Source organism: Triticum aestivum, chromosome 3D (genome assembly GCF_018294505.1).
Source record: "Triticum aestivum cultivar Chinese Spring chromosome 3D, IWGSC CS RefSeq v2.1, whole genome shotgun sequence".
Lineage (NCBI taxonomy): Eukaryota > Viridiplantae > Streptophyta > Magnoliopsida > Poales > Poaceae > Triticum > Triticum aestivum.
The window spans coordinates 384,749,846-384,762,296 of record NC_057802.1 but is presented as its reverse complement, the minus strand read 5'-3'; the positions used below and the strand labels follow the sequence as shown (position 1 = coordinate 384,762,296).

Below are 12,451 nucleotides of genomic sequence, written 5' to 3'. Positions count from 1 at the left end.
CACATCCGGCTTGTCAAACCTCTCACCACGGTCCTCTTGCTTGCTCCACCGCCTCACATCCGGTTTGTCAAACCTCTCACCACGGTCCTCTTGCTTGTTCCACCGCCTCACATCCGGTTTTTCAAACCTCTCAGCACGGTCACGGGACCCTTCATCCGTTGCCGCGTTTCGCCGGAACTTATCCTTAATCCGCCCCCACTTGGGATTGTCAATTGGTTCATTCTCCTCCCCTCCAATTCCCCCCTCCTTGTATGAAACGCTATCTTCCAATGTCTCTACTCGCGCACTGTGGTCGCCTTTAGAGAAGAACTTATCAGCGGAGCTCTCCCACGAGGAGGAGCGTCCGGCGCTAGTCCTTGCGGTGGGGACGCCGCTATCGACGCTCCCGGCGGCTAGCCAAGGGAGCGACCTCCCGCCGCTGCCGACCGAATCAGAACCATCTGGTGCAGTGGAGAACGAGACCCTATGTACCAGGCCGAAGCGCGAGGGATCTCGCGGCGTAGTCGCCGCCCTGGTGCTCGCACGGGTGGCGGACGGACGAAGCGCAGGTGAGGAGGTAGCGGACTTAGAGAAGTACCCGGCGCGGAGGAGACCGGCGAGGAGGGCGCGGCGAGGCGAAGACGCTCCCGCGAGGAGCGGTAGGGGCTGGGACTTGGAGAGGCCGGAGTGGAGCATGGCGCGGCGGCGGAGCGTAGGGTTTTGATTTGGGATGTGGGGTTTTGGGCGGCGCGCGGCCCTCGCTCGACGAAATGCTTCGGCGAGGATGACGCGCTGAGATGAGAAAGGGGCAGTTTTTGGCGAGGCACCCCACAGTTTACCATTATTAATTTGTCAACTGGATCCTTATTTAGGGCCATCGAGCAAATTTTATTTTGTACATTTGTCACCTGTCTCACTAGCACCCCCACAAATCCATAATATGTATTCTTATCCCTGAATAGCCCTTTTTAAAACTTATTAAGCACACCATTTGCCCCTCAAAGTGGTGCTGAGCCATCACTACGCTGTATTAGACATGCCAAACGGTTTGACATGATTCTAAACAGCCAGATGTAAAACGGTTTTCGCTCGCTCGCTCCGAGAAAAGCGGATCAAGGCGATTCCATCTGCCCCCAACCACACCGGCCTCCAAGCCGTTTGCCGCCGGTCCCTGCCTCCTCCGTTCGCCGCTCCGGCGGCCGGAGGGGGTGGGGACCCTGGTGCTTCGACTTAGGTTTGTAGTTAGGGTTGGCCTAGTGCTTCCTTGAGGCGTTGTTTCCATAGAGGAGATGGCGCCGCGTCGGAATAATTTGCCTCTACTCTTCCTCCATCTCGTTGTCGCTGCAACTGGTGGCGTCGAGGGGCAGATGGCTTGGTCGTCTCGCCGATCTCGGGATCCGGCGAGGTTCGTGTCTGGTGGTTGGTCGACGGCGCTCTCGCGGGTGGTGGTCGTGTCGTCTGCTGTAGTTGTGTTTACTGTCTTGCAGTTGGGTGCGTGGATGACGGCAGGCGGCGACGTTCCTCTTCTTCGACTACATCGGATGAAGTTGACGGCGTCGAGATCTGGTGACCACGGGGAAGATCCCCGGCCTACGTGCCACAAAGACTCGGTCTCGTCGCTTGCGGCGACCCGCTTCATCAGCTCAAAAAGCATCTTTGTATGTGGTGGTGCTCTCCCAGATCTGGGTATGGCGGCTGTTCTCATCTTCTTCCGGCGTTGCCATGGTGGTGGCGGAGGACGTTTGTGGACTATGTTTCGGCAAGGCACGAGTTTCTTCAAGGGTGGAATAATAGTTTTACCTCTTGTAGAATTCTTTGTGCAGAGTTGCTTGACAAGTATTTGTGTCTCGTATGGTGCCATATGTGTAATCTATGTAAACAGATTGTCAAGTGAAATATATGGTTGCTTAAAAAAAACAACCAGATGTGGGTATAAATTTTTGGAGATGTCTGTAAAGCAACTAAGCTTAGACCGTGGCGATGACGGTGGCGTGCCTTTGGCTCGTTCCAGTGCTTGTAGTCGTCGGTAGATGGCCCATGGACCTCGTTTTATTTTTTTATTACCTCTAGTGTTCTCTGTAGTGTCATGATGTTGATTATGAATAGATCAAAAATTTCTTCTGAAAAAAATGTGCTGCTTAGACAATATTGTACTATTATGGCATGATAAATTCGAAATATTTGAAGGTGTTATGTGTTGCGAAGTACTATTGCAGATAACATTTCTTGTCAATAGTTAACTGATTATGCTGTTTTTTATCTGTTTGCTAGTTAGACTGATATGGCAGGGATGTCATCTGAAGCAAGAAAAACACATTGAGGCAAATGTAAGTTATATAACCCGTTAACAAAGGGTGAGCTCATTGAATATTCTAGTTTCACTGCCAAGTAGATCGGCATTCACTACAGGCTGATTTGCCAAATAGGAGTAGTTGAATACTATCAATACAAGTGAAAAACTCCATTTTTGCAAATCTTATTTGAACCTTTGAGCACTGTAAAACATGAACAGGCAGAGCATGCAGAAGTCCCATAATACACAAGGGAACAACAGCAGAGGAGACAATTCCTCATGTTGCATTGCATCAACCAAACTCTTGTAGGCTTTCACAGTTTTCACTCCCCTTTCTTGTCAAGGCAGGTGTTGTTGAGCCGCTCGACTGCCAGTATCAGCGCCTGCGTGCCGAGCCCGCCCTCGCCGTGGGCGAGCAGCGACACGTAGAGCTGGTGCGCGAGCGCGAGCCCCGGCAGCGCCAGCCCCATGGTCTGGCACTCGGACAGGCAGATCCCGAGGTCCTTGACGAAGTGCCGGACGTAGAACCCCGCCGCCATGTCGCGCTCCAGCATCCGCTTCCCGTACAGCTCCAGCGACTTGGACCCCGCGGCGCCCGTGGAGATGGCCTCCAGCCACTTGCCCACGTCCAGCCCGGCCTTGTGCGCGTACACCATGCCCTCCACCAGGCCCACCATGGTGGACGCGATGGCGATCTGGTTGCCCAGCTTCGCGCGCTGCCCCGCGCCCGGCCCGCCCATGTAGAGGGCGTTGCCCATCAGCTTGAAGAGGGGCGCCAGGCGGGCCACCACGGCCGCGTCGCCGCCGGCGAAGATCGAGAGGCAGGCGTTGCGGGCGCCCCGGTCGCCGCCTGACACGGGGGCGTCCACTGCGGCGCAGCCGGCCCCCGCCGCGGCCGCGGCTATCTCGGCGGCGAGTGTGGGGTCGGAGGTGGTCATGTCGACGAGGACGCCGCCTGGGGCGAGGCCTGCGAGAGCGCCCGTGGAGGGGTCGAGGGAAGTGGAGCGGACGTCGGAGGGGAAGCCGACCATGAGGAAGATGACGTCAGCGGCGGCCGCGGCGGCGCGCGGGCTGTCCACGAGGCGGGCGCCGCTAGAGACGAGGCCCTGAGCCTTGGAGGGCGTGCGGTTGTATACGGTGAGCGCGTAGCCGGCGGCGAGGAGGTGGCCGGCCATGGACTGGCCCATGACGCCCGTCCCCACCCAGCCGATGCGTGTGGTATCCGGAGAGATCGGACGGTCGGAGACGCTCCCGGCGGTGTCGGACGACGACATGGCTGCTGTGGCGGCGGCGGTAGCAAGCGGAAGGCGTGGGCGGCGGCGAGCGAGAGATCGGGAGATGGAGGCGAGCATTTGGGGGCGGAGTGCCGGCCTGATAATTGATAAAATTATCTGGACGTGCTATGAATTGTCCCAAATGCCCTCTGTTGTTGCCACATCAGCAGATAAGGGCACCTCGCGTGAGGCCATAATAGCAGCCAGGTACAGTGCACCGCCTGTCCATTCTCGAGAAATGTCATTTTTATCCCCCACATCATGTGAAGATCGCATTGATGATACTCCCTCAGTTCCCAGACATTCGCCTTTCTAGAGATTTCAATATTTCAATAAGTGACTATGATAGTTCATTTGATTTTAAAAAAAACAAATATTTAAGAAATGGAGGGAGTACAACTATACAATCAGAGGTCATTCTACAGATTGGATGATGATACAGAAGGCAGTTCGGCTTTTGCCAATGACAACCCACCGAACACGCAAACCGTGAAGAGCTGCTTAGACGATCAAGTCATTTTTTATATCAATGACCGCATGTTTTAGTTACCATCAACTTAATGACCAAAACTATCTATCGACGCGTTTGATTCGAACTATTGTAACGTATTCCGTTATGGTATCGGGAAGCTCTGCATCCAAATTTTTCCCACGAAATACATGAATTGTTTGGTTTGAGGCTCTGACTTCCGGTTTCCTAATCAGCTTTGGGTTGGGCGTTTTCGATTTTGGGAACTCACGTAATCAGAAGACGCGGCTACGGAATACGTGGTGGGCGTACCAAACGTCGGATGCCGTTTCGGAAGGCAATGTAACCGAAAGCCGCGGTGATTCCTCCGAATCAAACGCGTCGTATATATCTGCCTATGTAGCTTTGCTTATCATGAACTTATCTCAAGCCTTCCTTTTGGCCTATGGAACTACCTTGAATGTAATATATAACGTTATGTATGAGCATAATTTATAAATATCTATTTTCTTATGCTTTAATTATTTAATGATCTCTCTCTGAATATTTTAAGTTGCATGGTTTGAAAACTTGGTTCACTCTTGCCCTTTGCGCCATCGGCGCAACGGGACATCTAGTGTTCCCGAAGCTTGCAATTTGCCCAGGCTTAGAGCATCTCAGAAGTTCATGTTGAGACAGATGCAACGCAGCTCGTGCACGCGATTCATGCGGACGACCAAGCTTTGGCTATAAATGGGATCCTATAAGGAGATTAAATATTTTGCTCGCTTAAACTTTAATGTCTTTCCCATTTCATATTGCGCGAGGGTATGTAATAAAGTCGCAGACGCTCTTACGATGTATATGGTGCATGGTCAGGTCTCTCATTCCCAGCCGTATGGCCGGACGGTGCCCCTGAATTCGTGCCTGAATTGGTAGCCAGCGATGTTGCTGAGCTTTTGGTTAATGTAATAAATATGGTTCCATCTCAAACAGAAAAAGAAAAAACAACCTCACATTAATCAAACCAACTGCAGGAAAATGGTTAGCATTGCAATCATTTTCATTGGAAAAAATTCTCTGAGCAAACACATGAAACAGCAGCTCTAATCCTGACCAAAAAAATGTAGCACAAAGAAATTAATAATACGTTGAATCTAAAGGGAAAAAATAAAACATCTGCCATAGATAGTCTGAAAGGAGTGGTAAACAAGAAAATATTCTCTCGCAGCAAGCGTAGCATATATACAATAAACATATATTTGCAATTGGAAGTACCTACATGATCAGCAACTCAAGATGCTTCGATGGTCAGACCTCCCGCTGGACATAGGAGGTGTGGTGTTCAGCCGGCTCCCCCGGTACGCTGACCGCGCCGCCTTTGCTCTGGTGTGCCCGCAGTGGCGTGACGCCGCGAGGCGGCAGGTCCTGACCCTGCCACTGCCGGTGCTCGCGCTCCCAGACGGCACCTTCCACAGCATCTTCTACCCACTGAGAGAGATGGCTCCGCTCCTGCCTAGCTTCGCTCCCACCCTCTAGCCCCTCCGAGACGCCCCAGCCTGCCGCCGTCGCTCTCCGCCGGCAGCCCACCTCTAGCCCTCCCCTTCCCCCTCGCCCCTGCCATGGAGGCCCCAGGCGCCGCCCCTGCCGACCGCCGGGTGACCCTCTCCGGCGAGCGCGTGTCCTCAGGCGACCGCTGGCTCAGCTCGGAGAGCGAGTCCTCGGCGCGTTCCTACCAGGACGTCGCGCTCACCCCGTCGGCCCCTGCTGCGCCGTCGGCTGCCAGTGCCCCCGGCCGCACCCCGCCGGCCACCCGCGTGCCCGCCAGGCAACGCCTTGGCCCCCGCTCGAAGGTTCACCGCGTTTCCGGCGGGGCCGCGCTCGACGCGGACGGGTTCCAGCAACCGCGGCGCAGGAATCGCCGCAGCCGTCCGAGCCAGGACGGCACCGCCAACCGCTCACCTCCTCGCCGTCGCAGCCCGTCTCCGGAGGAGGTTGCTGGGCTGTGCTTCAGATGCCTCAACCACCGCCACCGGGTTCGCGACTGCACCAACGACGTCCGGTGCAGGCGTTGCCTCACCTCAGGCCATGAGTCTCGCGACTGCGACGTCCGACGCAACGACGACGCGCGGCCTCGCACTGACGCCCCTGGCCGTGGCGGCCCTGCCCCGGCTCCCCCCGCGCATCGTCGAGCCACCACCCCGCCGGCGCCAGTTCCCCAACCGCGCCCCGACGTGCCCGTGCGGGTCATCATGGCGTAGTCCACGGAGATGGAGGAGGCCGAGCGGGTCCTTGGCCGCGCCATGGTGGCATCCATCACCGGCAACAGGCTGCTGGTGGCTGCTGCCGAGGTGGCCGAGCTGCTCTACCGCTCCCTCGAGCTCTCCGAAGGCGACTTCACCGTGCACGTGCACCACCCCGAGGACTTCCTCATCCTCTTCTCCTCCCTGGAAACCATGCGTCGTCTGAACGGCGAGCACTTCATGAGCTCGCCACGGTTCGCGTTGTCGCTGCGGCCCTGGTGCAAGCTCGCGCATGCTGGCGCCGGCGGGTTTGAACACCGCGTCGAGCTCGAGCTCTGCGGCATCCCCGCCCAAGCTTGGCACCTTTCCACCGCCGAGCACATCCTCGGAGAGAGCTGCTGGGTCGAGCGGTTGCACCCCCGCACGCGCTCTCGCGAGGACCTGGCTGTCTTTCACCTGTCTGCCCGCGTGCACGACCCAGCCGACATCCGCCGTGCCGCGATCTTGGAGATCGTCGAGCTGCTGCCGGCCCGCATCCCCTCGGAGGCGCCGGAGGTCAGGACGCTCACGTACCATGTCTCCATCACGCTCGCACGCACCACCCGCTCCGGGCGCCTCCTCCCGATGCCCAGGCTAACGAGGACCCCGGCAGAGGCGGCGCCGGCAATGGACACGGCCAAGGCCAGGGCCCCGGTCATGGTCGGGCAAGGCGCCGTGGCCGGAAACGAAGGCGCACCGATGCTGCGCCGGGCGGTCGGGCGGATGGCATGGCCATGGACGCGCCTGCTTGGTGCGCCAGCGACCGCTCAGGGCGGACCGATGGGCTGAACACGGCGACCGCCTGGCCTCGGCCGGCAACGGTCGCGGCGGCGGCGTCTCCAGTCCGGTCGTCGCGGGACGGCATGCTGTCGTGGCCGGGTCAGCTGGGCCCTGTTCGTTCTCGTCACTGGGCCAAAAGAGGAAAAAGAAAGGGTCCACAACTGCAGGCTTTGGCAGCAGATCCTACGCGAGCGGCTGTCGCTCCCGATGACGGCGCGCGGTCGGTTGCGCAGGGGCCAGCTGGCGCGCTATCACCGGTCGCTGAGGAGCCGGAAGGCCCGGGAAGTTCAAACTCGGGCTCCTCCCACGATCCCGAGGACGATTCCGCGGGGCCCGCTTCTGCCGCTGCTGACCCATCACCGTGTCGGGATCTTGCCCTTTTGAGTCAGATCCCAGACTCGCAGCCCGTGGCGCCAGGAGCTTCAGAACGGCCAGGATCGCCTGCCGCCGTGTCGGGGCAAAGCAGCGGCTCGCGTACCCATGTCGATCTTGTGGGCCCAGACACCCCAGCTGACCGGTCATCTGTGTCCCCCGCCCCCACCTCTGCGGCTCTGGCGGGAGGAGACGCCCTGGTTGCCGCCCAAACCGCCATCGCGCCAGCGGCCGTGCCCCCCATTGCAGCGCCACTGATGGGCCGAATGGGGCTGGGTCGCTCCATGCTATGGCCGAATCCCCAACCGCGCTCCCTCTTGCAGCTGATGACGGGCCGCCCGCTACTGGGCTGCCGGAAGCTGAGGTCCAGAGGCCAATTTCCATCCTGCAGAGGCCCAGAGGATCCTCCACGCCAACGTCCAGTGATGTTCAGAGATCGACTACACCTGCATCTGAGCCCCGCTCTCCGGCATCGGGACGGTTCGCATCGCCACCGATCACGACGCGCCGCTCACGCAGCCGTGCGACCACGCAGCAGGCCTGGACGCTTGGCGAGTTTCTGGCCGCGGCCACGAAGCACATCAGCGCGTCACTGCCGACTCCAGGGAAGAGGCCACGTCATCCCCTCAACTTTGCCCCACGGCGAGGCCGCTCAGCGGCTACGGCCGCACCCGCGGCGGCGCCGCCGACGGCAGAACGGAGGGCCCATGTGCAGATCCTATGCACACTGGGGATCGTTGGCACCAACCAGAAGATCACTGCCATCGAGATGAAGGCCTACGACGACATGTTCGCGGCGCCAATCCCCCTGTCCGTGCTCAAGGCCATCGCTGCCCTGGTCGATGGGAGATCCCAGCGTGCTTCGCCTCTCCCACGCGCACGGCCGTTGCCGGAGACAGTTAGGGCTGCCGGCCACCCATCGTCGACCTCTTGCTCATGGATCACGGACTAAAGTCGCTGTTTGGAATGTACGCGGCCTCAACTCGCGCGCCCGGCGTAGTGCCATCCGCTCCCTGTTGGGCACTACCAGAGCCTCCATTGTATGCCTTCAGGAAACAAAGATGGCTTTGATCTACTCGCCCACTGTGCTTGACATTCTCGGCTCCGAGTTTGACGACTTCACATACCTGCCGGCTGATGGCACGCGAGGCGACATTCTCTTGGCCTGGAAGAGCAGGGCTGTCATGATCTCCGACCCGCTGTTCACGCGGAACGCGCTCACGGCCAAAGTATCCGTGGCCTCCGGGACACCGTGGTGGCTGACGACGGTCTACGGACCCCAAGACGACGCGGATAAAATCTTGTTCCTCCAAGAGCTGCGCGATATTCGGGCGGCATGCCCCGGCCCATGGATGCTATGTGGTGATTTCAACCTCATACCGCGACGAGGACAAGAACACGGGTGGCCTGCATCGGCGCATGATGGGTAGATTCCGCCGCGCCATCGATCAATGACCTCGCCTTGAAGGAGATATATCTCAACGGGCGTCGCTTCACATGGTCGAATGAGCAATCGCCGCCCATGCTAGTGCACCTTGACCGCGTCCTTTGCACGTCGGACTGGGAAGATGCGCACGGTGAATGCCACCTCCAGTGCCTCGCTTCGGTCGTGTCGGATCACTGCCCGCTGCTGCTAGATTGCTCCCCCATCCCGGCTGCGCACAAACGCTTCCACTTCGAGGACTATTGGCTCAGACTTGATGGCTTCCACGACACCGTTACCGCGGCATGGAGCTCGGTGCATGACGACGACCCATTCCGGCGGTTGGTCAAGCGTCTCCAGGCCACTGCTCGCCGCTTATCAAGCTGGAGCGCCAAGGCCACGGGCAACATTCGGGACAAGCTCGTCATATCCCGCGAGCTGATCATGCGCTTTGACAAAGCGCGGGAGGACCGAGTGCTCTCGCCTCCGGAGGAATGGCTCCGCAAGCAGCTCAAGCTCGCCTACCTCGGCATGGCATCCATGGAGCGCACGATCGCTCGGCAGCGTGCCCGGATCGCGTCACTTAAGGACGGCGACGCCAACACGAGCTTCTTCCACCGGCAATGCTCCTATCGGCGTCAGAAGAACCGCATATATAGCCTTAACGTCGACGGGCAGGTGCTCACGGATCATGAGGAGATGGCCAACGCAGTGTTTTCACACTTCGATGGCTTGCTGGGCACTGCTGTAGACCGGGCGCACACGCTGGACCTCTCCCAACTCATCGCGCCCGGCGACCTCGCATGCCTAGACGCGCCCTTCAGCCAGGAGGAAATATGGGACGCGGTCAAACGCATGCCGGCGCGCAAAGCACCCGGTCCGGATGGCTTCACAGTGGAGTTCCTGCGCGCCTGTTGGAGCATCATCCGCCATGACATATGGGACGTCTTCGAGCTGCTATACACGCTGCGTGGCCGCGAGTTCAGCAAGCTTAACCAAGCGCTGCTAACCTTGCTGCCTAAGCGCCCGGACGCTCACAAGCTCGGTGACTACCGGCCGATCTGCCTGATCCACATTGTGGCCAAGATCTTCGCGAAGGTCCTGTCATTGCGCCTCGCCCCCAAGCTCAGCACCCTAGTCAGCCGCAACCAAAATGCGTTCATCGCCGGACGAAGCCTCCACGACAACTTCGTTCTAGTCCGGCAATCCCTCAAGATGCTGCACCAACTTCGCGCGCCCAGGATCATGCTAAAGCTCGACCTCACACGCGCCTTCGATTCCATCTCATGGCCCTTTCTCTTTGAAGTGTTGCGCCAGTATGGGTTCGGGGAGCGATTCCGGGAGTGGTTGGCCATTCTGCTCTCCTCGGCTAGCACATGGGTCATGGGCAATGGAGTCCCCGGCCCCCCAATCTGGCACCGTCGCGGCCTGAGACAAGGCGACTCCACCTCCCCAGAACTCTTCGTGCTGGCGGTGGACACCCTTGGGAGGCTGACGCGTCTCGCTCTGCACACGGGTATCCTCCAGCAGCTGTACCCCCGGCGAGCCATTCCGGCGATATCTCTTTACGCCGACGATGTGATGCTTTTCTGCCATGCCACTACCGAGGAGATTACCGCTGTCAAAGGCATTCTGGACGTGTTCGGTACGGCGTCTAGGCTACGGGTGAATTACGCCAAGAGCTCGGCCCCGATCCTTCATGCCGACGACCACGGCGAGGGGCTGTTGGAGCCACTTGGGTGCCCCGTCGTGGCCTTGCCGGTCACTATCTGGGCATCCCGCTCTTCACTCGCCGCCCATCCGCAACCCAGCTGCAACCCCTCGTCGACGCGGTGGCGGGCCGGCTACCCTCCTGGAAAGCTTGGCTGATGAACAAAGCGGGATGTCTAGCGCTCGTCAAGTCGGTGCTTAGCGTGATACCGATCCATCAACTGCTAGCGCTAGTGCCTCCAAAGAAAACCCTGAAGCAACTGGAGAAGATTCAGCGCGATTTTCTTTGGGCCGGCCGCGCGGACGCCCACGATGGTCACTGCCACGTCAACTGGCGCCGGGTCTGCCGTCCGCTCGAATATGGTGGCCTCGGCGTCCGGGACCTCGAGCGCACGGGACTATCGCTCCGGCTGCGCTGGCTCTGGCTCGCGCGCACAGACACGGATCGAGCTTGGTAGGGGCTGGACCTGCAATTCACGACGGAGGAGCGAGCGCTTTTCTACGCCTCCACGACCATGGCCATCGGTGACGGCAGGACGACCCTTTTCTGGGAGGATCGCTGGCTCGGCGGCCAATCCGTCCACGAGCTCGCGCCCATGCTTATCCAGTGCATACCCAAACAGCGCAGGAAGTCCAGAACGGTGGCGGAGGCCCTCACCGGCAACAGCTGGGCGCGTGACATCCATGGCCTGCTCGGCCTCCCGGAGATTGGACAGTACCTAAAGCTCTGGCACCTAGTTCAGCATGTCGAGCTGTCCAATGAGCCGGACAGGCTGCTCTGGAGATGGACAGCCAACGGGGTTTACACGGCCCAATCTTGCTACCGGGCAACCTTCCAGGGCGCGACGAGCTGCAACTCCTGGAAACTCATCTGGAGGAGCTGGGCACCGCCCAAGGTGAAGTTCTTCCACTGGTTGGCGTGTCAAGATCGCTGCTGGACCGCGAAGAGACTAGCGCGCCATGGCCTACAACACCACCCACGGTGCCTTCTGTGCGACCAGGAACCGGAGACGATTGGACACCTGATGCTTACGTGCCCATTCACTAGGCAGACTTGGCATGAGGTCCTTTCTTGGCTACGCCTACCGGCACCGGCGCCCGAGCACGACGGCTCGCTCATGGATTGGTGGCTGCGCGCAAAGGAATTGACACCGCCAGCACTTCGCAAGGCGCTCAAATCTGTGGCGCTCTTGGTACCGTGGATGGTTTGGAAGCATAGGAACGCGTGTGTTTTCGACCATGTGAGGCCTTCGCTGAATGAGTTGGTAGACAGGATTAAAGACGAGACCCGATGTTGGGCAAAGGCCGGAGCTCAAGGGCTCAGGGTCGTTTTGCCACCATCCTAGGATGTCCACTGAGGCCCTCTTGGTTGTGTAAAACTACCTCCTAGGAGGATGTAAATTCCCCTTTCTTTCCAATGCAATGAAACGCAAAAGCCATTTGCGTTTTCTCGGAAAAAAAACTCAAGATGCTTCTGAATTTCAGCTTCATTGTAAGTGAGCTGCGCTGCATTGTTAGCTTCACCAAGTAGCATATCAACAATATTCCCAGTATCTTGGTCTCTTGATCTGCTGATAATGTCCTTTGGATCCAAGATAACACGATCTGTCTACCTCCAGTTCTTGGATGCCCGTGCTTGGTGCTAATATCTAAACCCAAAGGCATTCATCTCAGTCACAAGGACCTCAATGGCCTGCACAGTTTCTTCCCCATCTTGTCACGGAAAACAAAAAGGTTATGGGTTGGAAAGAGTTTCACTGCATCGAAGCCGAGCTCGCTGTTGTGCCCATTCTTCTTAGCCTTGCGGTTGTGAGCAGGAGCACCGTCTGCCTCAGAGGTCAGCCTCTTGACCTCCTCCAGCCAGGCCATGGCCCCATCTCTGTGGGACGC

General features: G+C 58.6%; 2 protein-coding genes and 1 long non-coding RNA gene across 3 annotated transcripts in view; 1 reads left to right on the top strand and 2 right to left on the bottom strand.

Annotated features, from left to right (window-relative positions):
• The window catches only part of LOC123079064 (uncharacterized tRNA/rRNA methyltransferase slr0955), a 2,124-nt gene extending 1,313 nt beyond the window's left edge, over window positions 1-811 (bottom strand). The window contains exon 1 of the mRNA XM_044501735.1: window positions 1-811. Coding sequence (XP_044357670.1) covers window positions 1-675 — 675 coding nt within the window. The 5' untranslated portion in view covers window positions 676-811.
• Window positions 812-967: 156 nt separating this feature from the next.
• On the top strand, window positions 968-1,924 carry LOC123079065 (uncharacterized). Its single transcript, XR_006437840.1, has 2 exons — window positions 968-1,384; window positions 1,467-1,924. It is a non-coding gene; the product is annotated as an uncharacterized lncRNA (long non-coding RNA).
• A 387-nt stretch (window positions 1,925-2,311) lies between these two features.
• LOC123079063 (probable 3-hydroxyisobutyrate dehydrogenase-like 1, mitochondrial) lies at window positions 2,312-3,660 on the bottom strand. Its single transcript, XM_044501734.1, has one exon. The coding sequence runs from the start codon at window positions 3,622-3,624 to the stop codon at window positions 2,596-2,598; it is 1,029 nt and encodes a 342-aa protein (XP_044357669.1). The 5' UTR covers window positions 3,625-3,660; the 3' UTR covers window positions 2,312-2,595.
• Window positions 3,661-12,451: the final 8,791 nt, after the last annotated feature.

Excerpts from the sequence above, each read along its gene's own strand:
- LOC123079063 (XM_044501734.1), bottom strand. The coding sequence starts at position 3,624 with ATGCTCGCCTCCATCTCCCGATCTCTCGCTCGCCGCCGCCCACGCCTT.